Source organism: Buteo buteo, chromosome 9 (genome assembly GCF_964188355.1).
Source record: "Buteo buteo chromosome 9, bButBut1.hap1.1, whole genome shotgun sequence".
Taxonomy (NCBI): domain Eukaryota; kingdom Metazoa; phylum Chordata; class Aves; order Accipitriformes; family Accipitridae; genus Buteo; species Buteo buteo.
In genome coordinates, this window is record NC_134179.1 from 33,255,975 (window position 1) to 33,281,033 (window position 25,059).

The following is a 25,059-nucleotide window of genomic DNA, read 5'->3' on the forward strand; positions in this document are numbered from 1 at the left end:
ATAAATTCCTAACTATGAGTTGCACTCTGTGCGTATATCAGAGGTGGGGTTACCTCCCAACAGGGCTGGTGGATCCTAGATGAGCAAAAGCAAACTGCAATACTGCAGTGTTTTGTGTATTAGATTAATGATTAAAATGTTTAAAAAGCGTACCAGAGGCATAATTAATGAATACATAAAAATACAGAGAAGCAAGGATCGGTGACCTGCAGAATTTATAGATTCAGCAAAGTTCAGGCTGGGTTCTCAGCTGACCTCGAGGAATTTAGCATCCCACTGCAATGGAATAGGAGATGAATGCCTCTTCCTTTTTGACGGTCTCCTTTTGCAAGTTTCCTGGTAAACTATCTACCAAATAATGCTTTCCTTCTGTTTTTGCTTCCATCGTTCTTTCCTTTTTCTCCCAATCTTTTGCACCCCCTTTTCCTGAATCCTCTTTCTTCCTTTCTTTTTATTCTCCTGGAGCTCCATTAAAACTGCAAAAATTATGCACTAAAAATGCTTTCAACGTGCTTCTGTTTTCCCCAAATTTCAAAGCTTTCATCAGTCTCACAGCACAATAGATGTCATAAAAGTTTTATTTAACATAAATGGTAAAATTCCTTGCAATAACTAAATAACTTGTGATCAGTTTCACAAGTGATCTGTCTTTGGGTGATACAATAACTACTCAGTGCTGGGACAGACTGGGAACATAAGAGGGTTTTCCCTTTTGGCTCAGACACATGCCTCCTAAGGCTCCTCTAGTCTACTAGTGAATGTGTCCTGACATAACTATTAAAATATGTAACATTTTAAAGTATTATTTTGTACCGAGACTGACTACTGCTCGAGCTGCTGAGTGCGCCAGAAGGGCTGTATTTCAGTGGTTTTATATTTAAGTTGGAACTGATGTTTCTGACTTTTTAAAGTGAATGTGAAAAGCCATTTTTTTCTTTGAACCTTCACTATAGGCATGGGTTATTAGAAGGCAAAAGCCAGTAAAAAGAATAAGGAAATTATCATTTAATTTCTTTCATGACTAAAAAGAGTGATAAAAGCATGGCCTAAGTTACTGGTATGCTTTCTTACTAAAGTGCAAAGTAAGAGTTCTTAAAGTAGCAAGTAAATAGTTACAGCCAGCACAGGCTTGCATAAAACTGATGCACTGTTTACATCCCTCCTAAAGTTTCGGAGTAATAAATGTAATGTGTGCTATAGTGTTTTCTTCTATCTGTAACTGCCATACAGGATGGCTTAAAACCAGCCTTGAATCAATGCAGGACTGATGCACACACTGGGAGTAAGCTCACAAAAACAACACAACACTGCAAAATGCTGGATGATAGCAGAGACAGCTTTGAAAACTAGCACACTGTGGAGGCAGAATACAACTCCCTGCAGTGCAAATCTTGGTCCCAGGACCAGCCCACTGTATCTCCAGGACCATCACGCAGCAGGATAGTGATGAGAAGAAAGTGGGTAAGTTTGCTGCTTGGCTATTTATAAAGGTGCTGTAATATAAGGTGGCGATCTGATATTACTCTTACTGCTGCTTAAAGAGGAGATTCTGCTCTTACCAACCTATACGCACCTCTCTACTCCCAGCTGCACATTCCTGCTCCCCCCCACCCTTCACTGGTTCCCTTTTACTGTACGGCGAGTCAATTCAGGTCACTAATCTGGCAGAAAAGAAATGCAGCAATAAAAAATTGCTTTCCGACAGATTAGTGACTTGAATCGACTCGTTGTGTGATGAGTACCAGAGCGTGATCCGGGAAGAGGTGAAGGCGGCACAGCCTGCGGTGGAAGCTCTCTGCGCAGGGGAGCAGGATCCCTGGTTTTGAAGGCCAGGAGCCTCTAGATGAGTTCAGCGGTAACACAGAAGCCCAAGAACATGCTATGGCATCAGCTGGAAGGGAACAAATTCTCTTTGCTTGTCTGTCCTCTCAGTGTCACCCACAGTACTACAGGTTGTGTCGTGACCCTGCGCTCAAGGCAAATATTGGGACTGCGTATCACTTTTTATGAGGTAAAACTGGTTTTCTCTGACTCTGTAGAATAAGCACGCACACCCCTCAGCGGGCACCACGCTCAAAAAGCTGCGTGGTCAGCCTCAAAACGAGTATTTTGCCAGGGGAGGTTGCTCCTGGGGTGGGGGGGGGGGTGTCTGTGGGCAGCCAGCTCGGCTCCTGGGCTCGTCCCGCTGCGAGGCCGACGCGCTTGTGGGGACCCCCAGCCCCGAGGAGGGGCGGCGGGCAGCTCTCCCTGCGCCTTCAGGGCGCCTGGCGGGGCCGCCGAGGCCCCTCGCCCACCCTCCCCACAGCCCGCCGCCTGCCGGGGCCGCGCCGCCGCGGCGCCAGCTCCTCCTCCGCGCCGGCAGAGGGCGGCCCAGCGCCGCGGCGCCCCGCTCCGCCGTGAGGAGGCGGGTGGCGACCATGGCCGTCCTGCTGGAGACCACGCTGGGCGACCTGGTGATCGACCTGTACACGGAGGAGCGGCCCCGCGGTAGGAGCGCGGCGGGCGGGGCCGGGGGGGGTCGCGGCTTTGCCCCTTGCGCGGGCAGGTGGAGGCCCCGAGTGGAGGCCTGGGCGGCCTCTGCTGGGCCGGGAGGTGTGGGTCGTTACCCGCCCGGCCCTGCTGCCGGCCGCCGCTGCGGCGAGGACGCGCGGCTGGCTTCCCTGCGGCTGCGGCGGCTGGGGAAGCTTCCCCAGGTTTTCCCTCGCTTCGGGGAAGGGAGGAGGGGGCCGTTGCCCGCCCAAGCGCCGGGCTCCCCTCGGCGCTGCCCGGCCCCGGCCGCGCCCCTGGTGGCGAGCCGGGCCTTTCGCTGGGGCTGTCGCAACGCGAGGTGTGTGAGGTGCCGGGGCGGCCGGCTGAGGGAGCGGGCTCCGAGCGGGCGGCTGCAGTCAGCCGCCCGCCTTCTCCCGCCCGGCGAGCTCTGCGGCCGGCAGCCGGCCCTGCGGCGGCTGCTGCGTGCGCTGGAAGTACTCGGGAGCATCGGTTGCTGTTGGGAAGCTCGGGTTTTGTTGTAAGTGCAGGTGTGACCGCGGGTGTTCGGAAAGAAACCGGGGAGGAAAAAAAGAATGTGCGTGTCCCTGTAGCTGGCTGCGTTCAGGGTTCTTTCAATCGCTAGGCTCTAGGGAGGGAGGAAGCGGTACCTCTCCTTAGAGCATGTCTCACAGCGTGTATAAGGTTGTGCGCTGGTAAGCCTTAACACGGTCTGCTCCAAAAACACTTTTCTACACACTGAACTGGATATCTTATATCTGTACTTCCTGTATCTGGGCCTTTCTTTAGTAAATGTGGTTGTAATTTCTTACAGCTTGTCTGAATTTTCTGAAGCTCTGCAAAGTCAAGTACTACAACTACTGTCTTATTTATAATGTACAGGTGAGTATTCTCAATTCCTTACTTTTTTTGTTGGTTTAACTTCACAAACATGAAAGCAATATCTTATGTATTCTGCTTTGTGACAGAGGGATTTTATTATACAAACCGGCGACCCCATGGGAACTGGCCGTGGAGGGGAATCCATATTTTGGTAAGTAAAACTTTTGTGTTACTTCATTGACAGAGAAGTTGTATAGGGGAATAAGGGTTCCAATTAGATTGTCTTCCGCTCTCTTGGGGCAGAATTACTGATGGGAAGTAAAAATGTTGATGCATAAGATTCTTTGGTTGTCATACCTAAATACCTTTTTATTTCCTACACTGCCTTTGGCCGTCCACGTTTTTTTTCTGGACAGTATTTGATCTCTGACCTTAGAGGTGAAGTTGCAACTAACAAGTTTTATATTTCTGTTTATTTAAAAGTTAGCAAATAACTATAGGTTTGATTTTTTAAGTATCATAACTAAGTGCTCTGTAGAAGGCAAAATCATTAACAGTTTGTTATTACTTCTGGTTTTGTAACAAAATGTATTTAACTGAGTGGGAGGGGAATATAGAGACTATACTTGATTTCCTCTGTGTATAAGAAAGTAATCCTGTTGTTCTAAAAATTCACTTGAGTTCATTTTGGTCATGTTGAACATGTATAAGGAAATCACTGTTCTTCCTTGTTTAAGATGTTTTCAGTGGTCATGCACATAAAAGTTGAATAAATTCAAACAGCTAGAATGGAAGTTAGCAAAGTGCATATGTTCTATATGATTCCCTTGGAATTGTTATTAAAAGTAGAATTAAAATTGCAGAGCAGAACTAGACCTGGAGTGCTGGGGGAACACAGTATACAGAGATAAATAGCTCAGTTTGAACAGAGACAGTGTTGCTAGACCAGTGTTGACGTTTGTAAGTCTGGTCAGTCAGAGTCTCTTAAATACAAAACCTTGAACACACGGATCACCACTCTGGTGATCCTGGAAGCAGTATAATTGTGCTAAGCGGATGCAAGTCTAGGTAGGTAAAATTGACAGACCTGAGCTGTCTCTGCACACAGGTAGATCAAGTTTATTTTGATATTCTGCTCTTTTATAAGGATTGGTCTTCTGGGGCTCATTGGTATGGCAGATAGGGAAGTATAGTGTGATGACAGTGGCAGGTTCTGTTCCGCTACTAGCGTGGGGAATGGCAGTTTGTCTCTTCTACCTCTTCATTACTGCTGAAGTCCATGAAATTGGAATTTCTGTTCTTCCTACCCAGGAAACTGATACAGGCAAAGTTTAATTTGAATCCTCTCTTCATAGAGGCTTTCAAACACAACACTGTCCTTAAATTTGAGCAAATGTGTGTATTGACTATGCCTCTGTCAGTTATGGAGTGTGACAAAACGAGTGATACCAGGGTTAAACTTAAAAAATTACAAAGAAATTAACAATTTGCCATATCCTGTTATCTCAAATTACTGTATGCAGTCCTGTCTGTATGATAAACTAAGTTTACACATAGATTTAGTGGCTTCCCATTTATCTTGGAAGAGAAATTTTTGGCATAAACTATTACATTTTTACAGCGTGGATTAACATATTTTGATGGAACCTACTTATCAAAATTGTATTCTCTTCGTGCCTTAGAAAAATGTTATATACTGCAGTTAAAAAATACAAATATACCTTCCCCTGCTCCTCCCCCCCACAAAGCCTCTGTGAAATGCCTCAGAGAAAAATCTGTTGTTCCCTGGAATACAAAGTGAATTTATGTAAATGTACAGGTCCATAAAAATGGGGCATGGATGCAATGTAAAATCTGGTTTTATTTGAATGCCAACGTAAACATTTTTAAGGTGTTTTATTTACTGTTTTACAGCATTGGTTTAGCTCACTTTTTAAAATTCCTTTGTCTTGTAACATATTTGTTATGTTTTCAGTCAACTGTACGGTGATCAAGCTAGATTCTTTGAGGCAGAAAAAGTGCCGAGAATTAAGCACAAGAAGAAGGGAACCGTGTCAATGGTGAACAATGGCAATGATCAGCATGGATCACAGGTCAGCATACAGTGTTGGAAAGCTTTGGTACACATCTGACTAACTAAAATGAAAATTCCTTGAATTTACAAAAGAGACATAACAGTGACAGTGTCATCTCAATAGCATCATCTTGTAATGTAGTCAAAAGGTGTGTAAAAAACCAGCCATAGATCAGATAAGTATTTTGCATAGCGTTGCTGGTGCCAGTGGGTATTTGATTACAGACAAGAAAGAGACTAAAACGGTCAGATTCAAATCCTGTCCTAGCTTAATTTTATAAATTTTATTTGTTAGCATTCAGTCCTCTGTATTATTTTTCCCGTGTTTATTCATTTCTATTAAAACCTTGATGTGATTTTGCTAATGTATAGAATGGGCAGGAAAAAGTCCAGTAGTTTAAATGGAAGTGAAAAGTAAGGAAACTGTTCCTAAATCTAGATGGGACATCCCATGGTATGGAATACCCCGTGGGCCACTTTGGGTCAGCTGCCCTGGCTGTGTCCTGTGCCAACTTCTTGTGCCCCTCCAGCTTTCTCGCTGGCTGGGCATGAGAAGCTGAAAAATCCTTGACTTTAGTCTAAACACTACTTAGCAACAACTGAAAACATCAGCGTTATCAACATTGTTCTCATACTGAACTCAAAATATAGCACCGTACCAGCTACTAGGAAGACAATTAACTCTATCTCAGCTGAAACCAGCACAACTTGTAATATCCATATGTTTTAATTTAAAAAAAGAGGAGGTTTTTAATAATCAAAGAGCAATTTAAAAAAAACTATGGTTTTATTCCAGCTAGAGCTTGTAGTATATGGAGTTAATTTTGCTGCTTCACTGCATTGTATGTATAAAATTGTTTGGGTGGGGGGTTTAGGAAGAAGAGTTTACGTTTGTATTTGTACTTAAGAATGCAGCCTGCTAGCATATACACAGGTATATGGGAATTATGGGAACTTTATTGCAGCTTCTTCCTTGGGAAAGAAAAATTCCTGTAAGGAATTACATGGAGTTGGCTTACAAATATAATGCAGCTTAATGCAGCTGCAAGTTAGTAAATACTAACCAGTCTTAACTGTGTTGCAGAGAATGAGGAGTGAGATGTTACCAGTCAGATTGTAAAGCGTGGATGTAATGGTTATGTTCTGTTATCTGTGTGTATCTGCTTCTTCCTCCTTCGTTCATTACCAAGTGTCGTCCATCTTTAATTTGTTACCAAGTGTTCAGCTGGTATCAATCAATGCTACTGTGTTCTAGTTCTCCTCTCAATGCTACTGCATCTGTTTTTTGGGGAAATAAAAGTTTGTGATACAAGGGAAGGAAGGAGAAAAGTCTGGACAGAATTAGGTGAAGGTAGACCTATGGAAGCTTTTGCCAAAATTGTGAAAATGCACCTGCCGAATGCAGTTTGATGAACAGGTGTTTTGAGCTCAGCTCACAGCTTACTGCTGCCCAGAAGGGTAGCGTTGCTCTTCCTGTCCTCTCCCTTTCATCAGCAGTGAGGCCTGTCACAACCTTTGCTGATCTTGCTCAACAAACCTACCTGCAGATAACTATCTGCTCTTCCTCCGGTGGTCTGGTTTTCTGCCAGATTGGTGAGTCAAACCAATTCACAGAAGGGTCCAATGAGCCGGAGCTGCAAGCTCATGTGGAGGGCGACTTACATGAGAGAGCCTCTCTTCCTCAGGCAGTGGCTGTGAGCTGTAGGTTTCCTCACCATGTTCTCAGAGCTGATGCAAGAAGACTAATCTTCTCCTGCGGAAGTCAGGAAGAGTTGGTTTTGCCCTACTGATTTCAGTGAGAGTTGTACCTCTCCTAAGGTAAAATTCAAGCCCTGAATTTTTCTATTTACTGTTACTGGTTTTGTATCTCTCTTGTAGTTTCTTATTACTACAGGGGAAAACCTGGATTACCTTGATGGTGTGCATACAGTATTCGGAGAAGTGACAGAAGGCATGGATGTATTGAAGACAATTAATGAAACCTTTGTAGATAAGGATTTTATCCCGTATCAAGATATCAGGTGCAACTGCTTATAACTTCCCTTTTTGAGGAATACATTATAATTAAACAACTTCATCTTTTTTGGCAGCTAGATTAATATAGTGATGTCAGGTGACCTGTACATGATATCTTAAATACTCTTTTATTCCAGTATTATTGGTAAAATAAGCAGGTACTAAAATGAACAACTGTGTAAGAAAATGTGCAACTATGTTGCCTTTACAAAAGCATCAGTACTACTGGTATTTACAAACATTCAGTATGTTTGGCTGTTTGGGATAAACAGAATCAGTGGGGCTGGTTTCCTGTTACTTGGGTAAAGAGAGTTTTATTTGCATGTGACTGATGCTGGTCTTGGTTTTGTTTTCTATAAGGATAAATCATACAGTAATTTTAGATGATCCATTTGAAGATCCACCTGGCTTGTCTATTCCTGATCGCTCACCAGAACCTACTAAGGAACAGCTGGATGTGAGTGTTCATGATAGCGTCTTGGGGAAAAGTTGGAAGAAATAATTAAATTTATCCCTATTAGTGGCCAGCAGAGACTTGGTCAAAATAAGAATTCTGTCTTAAGACTTTGTCTGTCAAATCTATATCCTAAAAGAACTATACGTTTTTAGCATAGGAGGATAAGAGATGCTCTTCTATTACACTAGCTTGAGTTCTGATATGTCAAATGCTTGTCTGTTATTTGGGGCTGTTTCTGTGTTTAATCAAATATGGCTGTGTAACCTTTCAAGAAAAGGATAAAAAGGGTGACATGGGTGCTCTCCCCTTTAACTATAGTGGAGTTAGGTTGGAAAGCTGTATTTTAGTTTTCTAATTACAGTGTAGATAAGCAGAACACTCAGAATTTTCACCTTTGGCATTACTTGTTTTCTGTATACTCTGGTAGAAGACAAAATATAACTAACATTTATTAATATTAAAGTGCTTACTGCTGTTTTCCTTTTAAATGTGAAATAGTCTGTGTTTCAGTGGAAGTAATCTTGCTCATTCTTTGAGTTATATCTGCAAGCATGGATACTGTTGTGGTGTATTTGTTCAAACAGAAGGAATTCGCTAAAATATAATTGTAATAATTCATAATTTACTCATAGCATACAGTTATGGAAGTTGCTATGTGAGATTATCTCCTTGTGTGGAAACAGTTGTTTCAAGCAATCAATAAATTGACTAGACAGAATATTGTTTATTTTTAACCTTAATAGATATAATTACAAGATTGGAATAAGGCTTTCATAGTACGTCTGCACTGTGGTTAATCTCTGATGTACCTTCAGATAAGTTAAACGTTATAAGGAATTTAATAGCTCACTGCCAGCTGCGTAGAGATTTGAAAACTTATGCTTGGTTTTCTTCTGCCATAGCCTGTCTGAAGATACACGTTTTGGTGTAGAAATGTCTGTAAGAAGGGCAGCATTCTAGAGATGCTGATGAGGAGACAAAATTAATCCTCAAATCCTGCCTAGATGTAATGTGTGAAAATAAAATTCTTGTGATTTTTAATGTTTGAGTCTTATTAGACACCCCAGATATTTGCAGTGTTCATTATTGTCATTTCTGGTAGGAGCTATCTAGATTAGAAATGAGTTGATACTTGCGGTGAGATGTTGAGTATGAGATGGGAGTATAAAAGAATTTATCTAACTGAATATGGTTCAAATTGGGCCTGAAAGTTCATATGTAGTTCATAGTGCCTGAAACATGAGGATAACATCTTTTCCCTCTCTTTTAAATCTAAGTGGAAAGAACAGAATGAAAGCCCAGTTCTGCAGAGATGCAGTGCTTAAGCATTTTTCATGTCTTGGGGGCTGAGGGGGGAGGTCATCCAAGTAATATTTGCAAAGTGAGAAAGAATTTTTGGCCATGGCTTCGTAATAAATAGCTTTTTGCTTCATTTTTCAGAGTGGCAGAATAGGAGCAGATGAAGAAATTGATGACTTGAAAGGACGGTCTGCAGATGAAATAGAAGAAGTTCAGGCAGAAAAAGAAGCAAAAACTCGTGCCATTCTTCTGGAAATGGTGAACATATTTCTGTATTTGCCTTTTAGATGTTATTCCTCTGTGTGTGCATGTTATATTAAGTCTAGGAGAATGTGTACTATTTACCTTGAAATTGCTTATCTGATGATGATGTCATGGCTCAGAATCTGTGCTATTAAATGTCTGTGGTACATTGAAAAGGATTGAGCATGAGCACTGGAGGTGGTTTTCTGATAAAACAGGTGATATTTCATTTTCAAAGCCAGGATTAAGAGTGGACCAGTGGAGGCTTTATAAAAACTTGCTAGAAGTGCATGCAGTTAAAAAACATAATATACATAATATATTGCTGTATATATATATAATCCTGGAAAAGGTTTAGCATACGTGGGAGAGAGATGAGCTAATTTGTGATAATCTCTTCCCAGTACATATAGTGGCATTGAGGTTGCATTATTCATGTATGTAATGGCAGCCTTCCTTCTATGGGATTAGTTGCATTTAACATTGGTTAACTATATGTTCTTCCTTCTTAAATATAATGCTTGGTAACTGCTGGCAGTTGTAAACTCCATATAGTAACAAAAATTGTGAATAGGCTTTGAAGTCTTTTTTTAAAAAAAAAAAAAAAAGAAAAAAGCGCACACACTGTTGAATGATGGGTGAATCCATCACACTTCTTTACAACTACCAAATTCAAATTTTTGGTGAATAGTTTGCAGCTGAGGCTAATACCAAGCTCAGTCCAGATGTGGCCACAGTGTTACAGAAGATCTGCTGGTGTGGGCTCTTGTTTTGCTGCAGCAGCAGTGGGGCTGATGACATGTTTTCCAGATAAAGTTAAGGTTAGCTAAAAAAGGCAAGTGGGGTATGTGAGCCAATACAGTAATTTTCAGTGACTATTGCTGGGTAGCATGCAATAGAGAGCTATGCTCTATAAGCTGAAGAGATGAAAAACTTAAGTGTGCTGCTAGTTTCACTGATTTGAAAAACCCCAACTATTAGTTCCACTATTCTTTTGTTGAAACAGTAAACTTCTCTGAGAGTCAGGTGCTCAAACTCCTTTTGTGTTCTTTTTTGTGGAATCTGCTTCTTGTGTTATTTTGCTGCTTTATGCTGTCAAATTAATGTGCATTACCTTTTTATTAGCATATTAAGTAAAGACGGAGATAAATAATTTAGATATCACTAGTCTTTTGTTCAGGTTTTAAAAAGAAGTGCTACAGTTCAACAGGAGGTAGTATGTGTATTTGCATTTTCCCGTGTAACTGAATTTGCTATCAAGCTATCTTAAATTTAAGCTTATCCTAGCTGTTGTGAGATTTCAAGGAAAGGCGAGTTGATCTTGGGTACAGAGGCTAAGGAATGGATCCAGTTCATTTTTATTTTTGTAACAGAGTGGCTCTAAATGTACACTTCGACCTTTTAGAACTGTGTATTTGTTATAACAGGGAAAGTGAGGTAGAAAGTATTTGTGACTTTCATGAATTCCTAGTGGTGGAATTGCAAATAGATAATCGTTTTTAGGTACTATGGAAAACACTTTTTTGTGACATTGAGTAGGAAAAATATTTTATAAATTTTTTGATTTTGTGATAGGAATGTGTCTGAGATCATCTTAGAGATGTGTTGGCAGTGTGCTTGTGGCAATAAAATGTAGAGAGCTTTAGGCAGAAGTGACAAAGGTCTTCTTCTGTTTGCCATAGGTGGGAGACTTACCAGATGCAGAGGTCAAGCCACCAGAAAATGTGCTGTTTGTTTGTAAACTGAATCCTGTGACCACAGATGAAGACCTAGAGATAATATTTTCACGATTTGGTCCCATTAAAAGGTAATTATTGTAAAATAATAAAGAAAACCTTCTTTGTTGAAACTGAACTTGATTCCCACCAGTCTATTTAGGTTTGGCTGTTGGGTAGTATTCCAGTATCTCTGGAGGTTTACGCTGTGCCTGCATGTATTTGGATAGAGACCACAACAATGGTGATAGGAAGTCAGATCTAGCTAGATGAGTATCCTGTCCCAGCAGTGGTTTTAACTGAAAGCCTAGGGAAGTATAGGAGCAAGGAAAGCATATGATACTCTCCCCAGCCCCCTGTCCTCTCCCTCCTTTCAACAGTTTTTATCTCAGGTGCTACATGAGCGAGATACAGTCTCTGGGTTTTTGTTCTGCATGGGAGTATGTATGTTTTGGGATAAAATGACAAACATTTCTGGCATCCAGTATATTCTTTGTTAAGGTGTTTCTCATGCCTGCCGCCTTTTTCAGTTTTGAACTTCCTAGCAGTTTTGGTTGATTCCTCCTGGTACTGGTATCAAAAGACATGATGGGCAGTGAAACCTACTTTCTTACACCTCCCTATCCTATACTCCAAAGTCGTCTTTTTTTCTTGCAAAGAGTACTATCCTACATACTCGTGCTTTGTAGAGGAATTTTCCTTACCTTGTTTCCCGTTTCTCAACCTTTTTCTCTTCTTTTGTTTCATCTCAAGATGAGAGGACCAGAATTGCACACTGTATTAAAGAAATTACAGATTTACAGTGGCACAGTGGTATTCTCTGCTTTGTTCTCAACTGCTTTTCTAGTCAATGCTAAAGCTATTTTTTTCTTCACAATGGACAGTTAGGTTTCCTCCCCCCATGCTCATCTTGTTGCATTTCTCTACATTGAATGTCATTTGCTATTTTGCTGTTCAGTTGGTCTCCTAAGAACTTTCTGCAGTTTTTTCAGTCTTTATTTTTGCCACCTTTAACAATTTAGTATCATCAGCAAACTCTGCTGCTGACCTATCTACTTTCTCAGTGAGAAATGACTATTTACTCTTGCCTGGTCTTTTGCATGTTTATCAATGCAAAGATGTTTCTTATGCTATTGCTGCTTAGTTTTCCCAAAAGCCTTTGGTGCAGGAGTTTATTAGAATTTCCGGAGGGATTTGAAAAGACTGCATCAGAAATCATCATTGTGCATAAGTATATTGACTCTTTCAGAGAACTTCACTTAGGTTTACTCAGATGGTCCTGAGTATGTCCTATTTATTCAGATGGACACTAACTCTGTTCTGCATTGAGCTTCTATAAATTTGTGCAGTACTGGCATACAGGCCTGCAGACTCCCAGATCCTTCACTAGACTGTGTGTCTCTGCATGTGAGTGAAATTGGCATTGTTTGCCACTTTTACAAGTCCAGCATGATTTGTGGATGTCCTAGGGATTTCTTACTTTTTTTTTTCTTTATCTCTTTGTTCAGTACCTCTTCTGCATTCTTGCTTTCAGACAGATTCTCTGAATAATCCACAAAGGAGGGTTCTGACACAAAACTGTCCAACCTTCTTCCTTGCTGATGGCTGTTACAGAGAATTCCCATAGCTTGTCTGAATAGCCTTGCCTTCTATTCCCCCCCCCTTTTTTTCCCCTCTTTATTTTTCTTTTTTCCCCTCTTTATTTTTCTTTTTTCCCCTCTTTATTTTTCTTTTTTCCCCTCTTTATTTTTCTTTTTTCCCCTCTTTATTTTTCTTTTTTCCCCTCTTTATTTTTCTTTTTTCCCCTCTTTATTTTTCTTTTTTCCCCTCTTTATTTTTCTTTTTCCCCCCCTCTTTATTTTTCTTTTTCCCCCTCTTTATTTTTCTTTTTCCCCCTCTTTATTTTTCTTTTTCCCCCTCTTTATTTTTCTTTTTTCCCCCCCTTTATGTTTATTTCCCCCCCATTTATGTTTATTCCCCCCCTTTATGTTTATTCCCCCCCTTATGTTTATTCCCCCCCTTATGTTTATTCCCCCCCCTTTATGTTTATTCCCCCCCTTTATGTTTATTCCCCCCCCTTTATGTTTATTCCCCCCCTTTATGTTTATTCCCCCCCTTTATGTTTATTCCCCCCCTTTATGTTTATTCCCCCCTTTATGTTTATTCCCCCCCTTTATGTTTATTCCCCCCCTTTATGTTTATTCCCCCCCTTTATGTTTATTCCCCCCCTTTATGTTTATTCCCCCCCTTTATGTTTATTCCCCCCCTTTATGTTTATTTCCCCCCCCTTTATGTTTATTTCCCCCCCCTTTATGTTTATTTCCCCCCCTTTATGTTTATTTCCCCCCCTTTATGTTTATTTCCCCCCCTTTATGTTTATTTCCCCCCCTTTATGTTTATTTCCCCCCCTTTATGTTTATTTCCCCCCCTTTATGTTTATTTCCCCCCCTTTATGTTTATTTCCCCCCCTTTATGTTTATTTCCCCCCCTTTATGTTTATTTCCCCCCCTTTATGTTTATTTCCCCCCCTTTATGTTTATTTCCCCCCCTTTATGTTTATTTCCCCCCCTTTATGTTTATTTCCCCCCCTTTATGTTTATTTCCCCCCCTTTATGTTTATTTCCCCCCCTTTATGTTTATTCCCCCCCTTTATGTTTATTTCCCCCCCTTTATGTTTATTTCCCCCCCTTTATGTTTATTTCCCCCCCTTTATGTTTATTTCCCCCCCTTTATGTTTATTTCCCCCCCTTTATGTTTATTTCCCCCCCTTTATGTTTATTTCCCCCCCTTTATGTTTATTTCCCCCCCTTTATGTTTATTTCCCCCCCTTTATGTTTATTTCCCCCCCTTTATGTTTATTTCCCCCCCTTTATGTTTATTTCCCCCCCTTTATGTTTATTTCCCCCCCTTTATGTTTATTTCCCCCCCCTAATGTTTATTTCCCTCCCTTATGTTTATTCCCCCCCTTTATGTTTATTCCCCCCCTTTATGTTTATTCCCCCCCTTTATGTTTATTCCCCCCCCTTTATGTTTATTCCCCCCCTTTATGTTTATTCCCCCCCTTTATGTTTATTTCCCCCCCTTTATGTTTATTCCCCCCCCTTTATGTTTATTCCCCCCCTTTATGTTTATTTCCCCCCCCTTTATGTTTATTCCCCCCCTTTATGTTTATTCCCCCCCCTTTATGTTTATTTCCCCCCCCTTTATGTTTATTTCCCCCCCCTTTATGTTTATTCCCCCCCTTTATGTTTATTCCCCCCCTTTATGTTTATTCCCCCCCTTTATGTTTATTTCCCCCCCTTTATGTTTATTTCCCCCCCCTTTATGTTTATTTCCCCCCCTTTATGTTTATTCCCCCCCCTTTATGTTTATTCCCCCCCCTTTATGTTTATTTCCCCCCCCTTTATGTTTATTCCCCCCCTTTATGTTTATTCCCCCCCCTTTATGTTTATTCCCCCCCCTTTATGTTTATTTCCCCCCCCTTTATGTTTATTTCCCCCCCCTTTATGTTTATTCCCCCCCTTTATGTTTATTCCCCCCCTTTATGTTTATTCCCCCCCTTTATGTTTATTTCCCCCCCTTTATGTTTATTTCCCCCCCCTTTATGTTTATTTCCCCCCCCTTTATGTTTATTTCCCCCCCTTTATGTTTATTTCCCCCCCTTTATGTTTATTTCCCCCCCCTTATGTTTATTTCCCCCCCCTTATGTTTATTTCCCCCCCTTATGTTTATTTCCCCCCCTTATGTTTATTTCCCCCCCCTTATGTTTATTTCCCCCCCCTTATGTTTATTTCCCCCCCTTATGTTTATTTCCCCCCCTTATGTTTATTTCCCCCCCTTATGTTTATTTCCCCCCCCTTATGTTTATTTCCCCCCCCTTATGTTTATTTCCCCCCCCTTATGTTTATTTCCCCCCCTTTATGTTTATTCCCCCCCTTTATGTTTATTCCCCCCCTTTATGTTTATTCCCCCCCTTTATGTTTATTCCCCCCCTTTATGTTTATTCCCCCCCTTTATGTTTATTCCCCCCCTTTATGTTTATTTCCCCCCCTTTATGTTTATTTCCCCCCCCTTTATGTTTATTTTCCCCCCCCTTTATGTTTATTTTCCCCCCCTTTATGTTTATTTTCCCCCCCCTTTATGTTTATTTTCCCCCCCCTTATGTTTATTTTCCCCCCCTTTATGTTTATTTCCCCCCCCCTTTATGTTTATTTCCCCCCCCTTTATGTTTATTTCCCCCCCCTTTATGTTTATTTCCCCCCCTCTTTATGTTTATTTCCCCCCCCCTTTATGTTTATTTTTACCCCCCCCCTTTATGTTTATTTTTACCCCCCCTCTTTATGTTTATTTTTACCCCCCCTCTTTATGTTTATTTTTACCCCCCCTCTTTATGTTTATTCCCCCCCTCCCCTTTAGGTTTCTCTCCCTCCCCCCCTCAGGTTCCCCCCCCCCCCCGTTTCTTCCCCGCCGCCCCCTTAGGTTTCTGTCCCCCCCCCTCCTTTTTTTCTGTCCCCCCCCTCCTTTTTTTCTGTCCCCCCCTCCTTTTTTTCTGTCCCCCCCTCCTTTTTTTCTGCCCCCCCTCCTTTTTTTCTGCCCCCCCTCCTTTTTTTCTGCCCCCCCTCCTTTTTTTCTGCCCCCCCTCCTTTTTTTCTGCCCCCCCTCCTTTTTTTCTGTGTCCCCCCTCCTTTTTTTCTGTGTCCCCCCTCCTTTTTTTCTGTGTCCCCCCTCCTTTTTTTCTGTGTCCCCCCTCCTTTTTTTCTGTGTCCCCCCTCCTTTTTTTCTGTGTCCCCCCTCCTTTTTTTCTGTGTCCCCCCTCCTTTTTTTCTGTGTCCCCCCTCCTTTTTTTCTGTGTCCCCCCTCCTTTTTTTCTGTGTCCCCCCTCCTTTTTTTCTGTGTCCCCCCTCCTTTTTTTCTGTGTCCCCCCTCCTTTTTTTCTGTGTCCCCCCCCTCCTTTTTTTCTGTGTCCCCCCCCTCCTTTTTTTCTGTGTCCCCCCCCTCCTTTTTTTCTGTGTCCCCCCCCTCCTTTTTTTCTGTCCCCCCCCTCCTTTTTTTCTGTCCCCCCCCTCCTTTTTTTCTGGCCCCCCCCTCCTTTTTTTCTGGCCCCCCCCTCCTTTTTTTCTGTGTCCCCCCCTCCTTTTTTTCTGTGTCCCCCCCTCCTTTTTTTCTGTGTCCCCCCCTCCTTTTTTTCTGTGTCCCCCCCTCCTTTTTTTCTGTGTCCCCCCCTCCTTTTTTTCTGTGTCCCCCCCTCCTTTTTTTCTGTGTCCCCCCTCCTTTTTTTCTGTGTCCCCCCCTCCTTTTTTTCTGTGTCCCCCCCTCCTTTTTTTCTGTGTCCCCCCCTCCTCCCTTTTTTTCTGTGTCCCCCCCTCCTCCCTTTTTTTCTGTGTCCCCCCTCCCCCCTTTTTTTCTGTGTCCCCCCTCCCCCCTTTTTTTCTGTGTCCCCCCTCCCCCCTTTTTTTCTGTGTCCCCCCTCCCCCCTTTTTTTCTGTGTCCCCCCTCCCCCCTTTTTTTCTGTGTCCCCCCTCCCCCCTTTTTTTCTGTGTCCCCCCTCCCCCCTTTTTTCTGTGTCCCCCTCCCCCTTTTTTTCTGTGTCCCCCCTCCCCCTTTTTTTCTGTGTCCCCCCTCCCCCCTTTTTTTCTGTGTCCCCCCTCCCCCCTTTTTTCTGTGTCCCCCCTCCCCCCTTTTTTCTGTCCCCCCTCCCCCCTTTTTCTTCCCCTTCCCTCCCCCTCTTTTTTTTTTTTGTTTTTTTGGATCTTCATAATCTTTTGGTTTGTCTGTCCTAATCCTGATTTGTCACTTTCTTGGGACACATGGGGGAGGTCTCTCCTTATTAAGTCTCACATTAATACCACATTTCCTGCCCTTGTTGCCTGTTTGACCTCCTTCAACATCCTGTGTATGACATGAGAATTCTGACTACAAGAGTTTAGTAATACTGGTGCAATACTGTATTGCTCCCATTTTGTGCCTACTGATTCAATACTTTAGGCTTCTTATTTTTGCCCAGTGAACTGCCTGATAAGATGGCTGCTGAAGAGGTGCTTGCAAAGAAGAGAAAGTTTGTCACATGATGCCTGTTTAAACTTTCCTTAAAATAACCGAGAAAACAGAACGTGAAATTTCTTGTCTTGCATTAGTGAAATGCAAAAAATAACAAACAGTAAGGTTGGAAAATAGATTTTGTTTCATTAATCAGAAATTCATCCCTTGTTTTACACTTCACGTTAATCACTTGTGAGTTAAGTGTAATAATTACTCAAGTAATTTCACATGCATTTTTTCTGTGCAGACATCCCCACATTAGTAGGGGTCTCGAATCAAGTGTTATATAATACCTTCAAGGGTTTGGTTTTTTTTGTTGTGGTGTTTTTTGTTTGTTTTTTTTTAACTGTTGCTCTCCCTTTTAAGCAGTGCTTGCCTATACTATATTTTTTGCTCCAACAGCACTGACGTTTTAATTTCATGTCAATTTTTCAGCTGTGAAGTGATTCGGGACTGGAAGACTGGTGAATCTCTTTGTTATGCTTTCATTGAGTTTGAAAAGGTACGTTTTTTAGGTTCACTGTATGTAGTTTCTGCTTATGAAAGTTCATTTTTGGTATACTTCCATTAAGCAAAACCACTGAAATCTTGAAGCGTGGGGTAGCTAATTTTTCTCTTACTGGCTTAGTTATAGAAGTTGTAGGCCCTAAATGAGGCAAACATTTAAGTCTTTATTCAATCAAGCAACACAAATATGTACTTCTTAGGTTGTCTTGAAACCAGTGCAAGGAGAGCAGGTCCCTTTTTTTCCCCAGAACACATTAGGACTTTGAAGAGTTTAAGAAGAGAATGAATGCTAGGAGAAAAAGGAGGCATGCTGCGTAAAGAGAGGAGGGTGTATGAAAGCAGGTAGATCAGTGTGTACAGTAGTGTCCTATATTGGGCTTGTAAATGATGCTTGCTTTATCAACATGCTCTTACTGTGAGATTGACAGTAATAGTTCTCTTGATGGTGCATAGCTTCTTGTTTCTATCTGCTAATCTCTTAATCTGTGAGGGAAAACTGGAAAACACTGGAAAAGTGTTCTCACTTCTCTTCAGTCTACTTATGTGCTTAAAATGGAGCTTTTATTAGTTGTCCTTTTTTTCGTTGTTTTTCTGAATGTATTACGTGTCAAACACATAGCTGGATTGGCAATTTTTTAAAATAGTGACATTAACTGAACACTTGGAATTTGAAATGCTGACATTTGGACAAAGCATAACTACTTCTTTTGAAATGTCACAATGCAAGAACTGCTGTGCTTTAGGCAATTTTAGAAAAAAAATGTATGCCATTAAGCAGTTGAATTTGTGATTGAGCTCTTCAGTGAATATTCCTATGAAATAATCATGACTTTAAATTTTCTGGATACATTAATATCAGGAGGAAGACTGTGAGAAAGCCTACTTCAAAATGGACAATGTGCTGATAGATGACAGACGGATACATGTAGATTTTAGCCAGTCTGTTGCAAAGATTAAGTGGAAGGGAAAAGGTAGGTACAGTTGCAATTCTTTGACCCTCATAACTTAATAAGCAGTGACTTCTAAACTGTAAGCATTATATAAATAGAAGGAATTTTTATGAGTTTAAATCATCACATCTTCAGGGATATAAAATTCCTGGTACTCTAATAAATAGAGCAGCACAGTTGGTAGCTCTTCACTTGTTCTGTAAGAAAGAATAGAAGGGTTTACTACTGTTAAATTAACATTGCATTGCCATGAATTACCTTTTTATCAGATGTATTTTTGCCACTAAATAATTTGTTCCTCTCAAGCTTTAAAAGTAATGGGTTTTGATATTCCTTATTAGCAAAATAATATGGCAGTACATTGTTACTTTCTAGTTTCTTTTCTTTATTCATTGTGTGACAGTTGAAGGTATACAAGAAAGTCAATATTCAGGTCAGAGATTTCCCCTCTTCACCTCCTGTAGGTCAAGCATATTGCATAGCACGCTGTATGTTATAAAACCCAATTTCAGATGTTTGAGGATGTTTTGGGAGGAAAAAGGTGGTGGGAGTGGTTATTTGGTTGTTGGGGACATCAGGAAAACAGTGGACTTGGAGAGGTGACTGTGCATTGCAGTGGTGATGTTCTTGTGCGTCTTCGCCTAAAAACGCAGTCAGCCTTCAATTGTTTGCATCCAGTTTCTCCAGATTGGGGACTAGTCATGGACACTGAGGTGCTAGAACTTGCCCTGCACAGAGCTGAGATGACTTTGTAATCTATAGCATGCTCTGCAGTGCATCCTGTACTAACTGACTACATGGAAAACTATTCTTTATCTGTGTAACTTAGGTCTAAATTGTCCTAAATATTGGAAAGCTAACTGTATTGTTTTCTTGTTGTGCTTATATGGTACCCCAAAAATGACCTAGAGGAAGTATTGTCCTTCTTCCACCTTCAGTAGCCGTTTCTGACCTAGCCAGTTAATATTGCAGTTTTAACTATGACCGTGAGATGGCAGCACATTGCTGTAGAATAGATTATTAATCTGTGAGCTGGTACTTTCAGGTGAATGGATGGAAAATTAAATCTGTCATGCCCCTCTTTAAATCAAGACGTGACAAATTTTTTTATAGTTTTCCATTTGAATTCTTAAACTGTAGCTGTCTCAGAGGATTCCCTTCATGCATCCCTGAGCAAAAAAGTCATTTCATAATGAGAATAGTCTGTAGGCTTTCATGGTAACAGAATTTTAAGTAGTGTGACATAGGACCTGTAATCAAGTGGGACTAAACCAGTTGCTGAATCCTGCTTTGTGATCCTGTTCATGTGTTGTCTCCACTGGACGTGAGTGAGGAGAAAGCTGTATGCTGTTCATGGGATCTGCAAGCAAGAGAAGGACAAAAAATCACAACTTGTCCTACTCTCTTCTACTCTGTTACCCAGATGTCAGTGTTGTTTCTGGAACTGTGTCCTGCTATGTATATGTATATGGTTATGAAAAGCCCTTAAATTCATAAGCAGAACTTAATGATACGTATGAGTCTTGGTTGTTTTTTTTAGTTGGAGTGAACTGAATATATTTTTCTGTTGACAGGTGGGCGGTATACCAAGGATGATTTCAAAGAGTACGAAAAGGAACGTGACAAATCTTCAAAACTTTCTCTGAAAGAGAAGGTAAAACCAAAGCAGGAGTATCCTTTTCTGGTCAAAGGTATTTTTTGAACTAAGTACAGTTTATGAAAACAGCCTGGAAAATCCTTCTTATTCTTAAAGCTTGCCAAATGGATGTTTTGCTGCTGCTTCATATAATTATCTGGTGTTTGAGATGGAATTAAGCATTTTGCATTTTTCATTTGATGACCTCAATGAATTTAGTCAAATCAGAATGTGCTGTTTCACTTCCATGTTGTGTGCAGGTAAATAACATTTCAAGTCTACAGCCCTGGAATGACATATGGCATAACAGATTTTTAAGTTGTTTCAGAGGGGGCCTGCTGCATCCGGAACGAGACCATAAGATTAACTAAATCATGCTCTGAGATTATACTCTGCTTGTGGTGACCATGAGAGAGAAGACGACCATAACTTGTTCCACAGGTAGAAAAGAAAGGAGAATTGGGACCTGGCTGTACTGTTTGACAGGACAGAATTCAGTCATTTTAGCAGGGCTGATTTTTTTTTCAATGTGTACAATCCTGTTCTGACTGAAATACATGGGAAGCCTTGGTAAACCCTGGTCTGATAAGCAGGGATTTGTTTGCTTCATGAGCTTTTATGTTCTGCTGTTTATTGATATTAACTAACAGATCTGTCCTTAACCCACACTATCAGTGCCAAGTATGACCTTGTGCTGGATGAGGATATAGAAGAGTCTCAAACAAGTCAGTCACACTTGGCTAAAAAACAAAAGAAGAAAAAGCACCACCACTCTGAAGATGAAGAGGATGACAAGAGGACCAAAACATCTAAGGTTTTATCTCTTCCTGCATTAACTTTATACCTGTTTATTGTCCTCCTAATAAGAGAAGCCAGGAAAAAAAAAAGTCTGATACTGAACTGAAGACATGGCATGCAAAGTCCTGTAAAATACAGCAGCTGATGTTAGTATCTGATTATGAAAGAGGCTTTCCAAATCTTCCTGGGCTTTTGAAGCTTGGCATGTCTGAACAGCTTTTTGTCAAAACATCCTGAAGAGGCAATATAGCCTCTCATAAAGTAGATCTTCAGCACTTTGAACCTGTTGTTCCATGTTTCCAGTCAAACTAGTAGTTAACCACATTTCATGAATGCAAACTATTTCTCATTTTCTTGCCAGACCTGTGTGTGTTGGCTTTTTCTTATATGGAATCAGAAACACAATCTCTTTGTGTGTTTTTTTTGTTTTGTTTTGTTTTTCCTTAATTGTTTTGGAAGTGTGTGTGTAAAATCTGTATGCAGGTTTGCTTGCATCTGAATTGTGCAAGCATGCAGTGCTGTAAGACTGAGGCTGTGGAGGAGATCATCAGAATTTCTGTCCTTCATTAGTTCCACTGCTGCCTGTCAGGTCAGAATTCTATCATTTCTGTGAACTTGGAACAGTCAAGGTGTTGATGTTTCATGGAAATTATGTCTGCAATGATAAAGTGGAGGGTTAACTACCATTGAAGTGTGAGCATTCAGAGAATTGAGCTAAGCTGAAAAACAAAGAAAACAACCCCCAATATTTTAACAATGCAAGCTTTATGAGTGAGAACAGCTCTCTTCTAGCAACTTTGCAGAAAGTGATAAGGTTCCAGCCACAGTAAATAAAGTCTTGGTATGAGTTTTGAGTACTGCCTTTAAGTTCTTCCTACAGAGAGCATATGCGATTGTGTTGTTCCATTGCATCACTTCTTGCTGTGATGCTAAAAATAACTTTTCTCATGAACATAAGCAATTAAATTTTTTCAGTGCCACCAGTGAGCCCTATCAGTCATTCATGGTACACAAGTCTTTTTGTCACTGTATACTAATTCAGTTGGGATCCTTTGGGTGGAGGGGAGGGACCTGTTCAGATAATTAGTCTCGATTGGAGCATATACATAAAGAGGTCTGGACTAATGTTGGTTTAGACTTCCTCCTGTCTCTTTGGCTGACTTACATTGTCATTTTAACATTCTTGAAACAGATATTTCTGGAAGTAATCTTTGTTCTTGATGGTTCAGAAATCACAGGTGTGGAACTTGCTGGTTGTGTGTTACCAGCAGAGAACATTTTAAAGTCATTCAGATGTCTCCACCCCTGCAGGTGGTACAAGAAGTACTGGCAGCTATTGGCTGTAACCCCCTTAGAATTGTTACAAGGGGACTGCAGGCACATTAGCAGTGGATTTCATAGCACAAAAACATGAGGACAGTGGGATTCTTGGTGCTATTTCCAGGTTCTGGAAAAGAGTATTTTCTAGTGCTTGACTCTGTGATCTCTTCTGTGTCTCTCTCTCTTTGTGATTTAATCACCTGCTCCTATTGTGGTTTGTTCCTGTAGTCTGCTGCTGCTGTATTCTGGTATCTTCTTCTTTCCCACTGCTTTCCTCCTTTGCTCGCCTTTACCTGTTTCAGTGTAAATAGCTTGCCCTTCTTATGCCCAAAATCACAGGTGGAGGCTTACTTCTATTCTCTGATGGCAAGCAACATAGTTCCCTCTTGCAGCTGTGAAAACGAATTTCTGGGAAGAATTTTTCTCTGTGTCTGCACTTGAACATTCTTGTTAGTGTGTACTGTATAGTATGTACATACTGAGCAGTGTGTACTCAGTCTCATTTAGAGTATCTTGGGTATGGCCCTTTCCAGATGAAATCTGCAGGCAGCTTAGCTGACAAATCCTGTTTAGCATGTATACAAGGTAATTTTTTTTTTTTTTTATTAGGTTTAAAATTTGGGCATAATCTGGGGAACTTCCACAAGAACAGGGGAAGGAAGCATGTTCTTGAGGCAGAATATGTTCAGTGTGAATACTGAGGCCAGCACAAAGCATAACAGTAGGGAAACTTTTTTATGAATGGTAGCATTTTTAGTATAGGCAAACAAAGCATTTTCCTTTAACCCTATTTTGGAAATAGTAGAATGTATTTGAGGTAAGAACTTCAAAACAAAACAACAGCAGACCTTCCACAACTAGTTGGTCAAAGACCACAATAGCCATGCTTCATACATAAACTTCCACCCTGAGTCCCTAGTGTGGCAGAGGTTTTAATTAACAGACAACAGGGTCTTATAATGGGAAGTTCTGGCAACTGAAACTGCAGTTTGTGCTACTAGCTCCAGCTATGACTTGAAGGGGGTTTATTTTCCAAATAGTTTCCATGATGTTGAGTCATTTTTCTGTTGTCTTGCTGGTTTTTTTTTCTTTAGTATATTTTGACTCATCCTTTTCTTAGTCTGACACACGTTTCCTGAATCTTCAGCCTCTGTGTTGGTGTGTTAAGAATATATTTTTGAATCTTGTGCGGTTTGACTTGATTCCAGAGGGTAGAAGAGGTACGGTGTTGTGGCTTGCTTTTAGTAGGTAACAGGATGTGGGTCTGGAGCAGGAGGCTGGACTACGGTGTGGGGTTGTGAATAGGATTTGGTAGCATATCTTTGAATACAGGTCATGCTACTGCTTGAGATCTATATTATGACTTTGTTCCCTTTCCAGTTTTCTCTTAGAGTTTACTATGTCTGTGTATGAGTGTATCCTCATGTGTTTTCTGTATGGGTCATACCCATCAGTCTGCAAAATACAACTTATTCTTCATTACCTTGTTATTTCCATTTCAACTCATGCACTTTGTGTTACTGTTTGACTGTACATTTAAAAGGATTGGATTCTCTGTGGTGCATTTTCTTGTGGATGTCTAGCTTCAAGGAAGTGAAGTACTTTGTGTGTGTGTAGTTGGTCTCTGTAACAGTGTCATTCATTCTTCTGAAGCCTAAAATTTAGGCCATTAGAGGTTATTACAGGCAGGTTTTCAAAAGTGTTCTGCATCTTCTTAGCACTGGAATGCCTGTGGGGCTTGAACCAAAACCTATGATGGAAATACTTGCATTGCTTACATAAGAAGTCAAAATCCAAATCTAGCTTGTGTGGTGCTTATGAAGAGTTTGATAATATCCATCTGAGTTGAATCCCTGATATAACCAGTTTTGGTAAAGCTTCTTAGGAAATACAAGCAGCAGCATGCCTGGCAGCCATGCTTTTCTCCATAAATCCTGACAAAAACTGTAGACTTACCTTCTTCATATAGTTACGCTGGGTGGTTTTAATGTGTTATTTTTTTCACAACATCAGGGATGTGAATCTGTTTCAGGTGGTGCCAGCCTTAGCTAAGGAACCAATGATGCTTGACTCTTTTCTAGTTCTCTTCATGTCTGTGTATATTTTTCACTTTTGTCTGTAACTGCATATCCATCCAATTCCTTTAACAGGATTCTGATCGAAAACATGAAGGAGAACGCTGTAGAGAGAAGATAAGGAGTGAGAAGAAAGACAGGCATCGGAGTCGCAGCCGATCTCAAGAGAGAGACTACACTTACAGCAAACAAAAAGACAAATACAAAGAGGACTTCCGATTAAGAGACTCGGATAAAAAAGCAGACAGAAGCAGAAGTCCTAAGAAATCAAAAGACAAAGAGAGGTCCAAGTACAGATGAAGGACAAAGGAAAGAGAGGGGAACTAAAATACATTTTCTTCCAGCATTTCTAACATTCTCTTAAATGGACGTGCAGTTACTGGACAAAAGCAGTTGCCTTCTGTTGGCAGCTTGGCCTTATAATTCTATGAATGCCCAGTGTATGACTGTCAGAGTAAGCCTTGATTCCAAAAAGGTGGTTTCAATAAAGTATTTCACGTTAGTGAAATGGTTTGAGTGTCTGATAAGAAATGTTGTCTAAAGCTTTTTGGAAACATAGGTATGCGCTAACAAGTGAAGTGTCCTTCTCTGCTGTGAAGAGATTTGCAGGACATACCTCCT

The 25,059-nt window shown here is 41.0% G+C and overlaps 1 protein-coding gene across 1 annotated transcript; it reads left to right on the forward strand.

Annotated features, from left to right (window-relative positions):
- Window positions 1-2,365: 2,365 nt before the first annotated feature.
- On the forward strand, window positions 2,366-24,973 carry PPIL4 (peptidylprolyl isomerase like 4). Its single transcript, XM_075036011.1, has 13 exons — window positions 2,366-2,487; window positions 3,302-3,369; window positions 3,456-3,520; window positions 5,285-5,402; window positions 7,262-7,404; window positions 7,760-7,856; window positions 9,297-9,413; window positions 11,081-11,205; window positions 17,588-17,654; window positions 18,519-18,630; window positions 20,184-20,280; window positions 20,921-21,059; window positions 24,514-24,973. The coding sequence occupies exons 1-13, from the start codon at window positions 2,418-2,420 to the stop codon at window positions 24,736-24,738; spliced, it is 1,443 nt and encodes a 480-aa protein (XP_074892112.1). The 5' UTR covers window positions 2,366-2,417; the 3' UTR covers window positions 24,739-24,973.
- The last annotated feature ends 86 nt before the right edge of the window (window positions 24,974-25,059 follow it).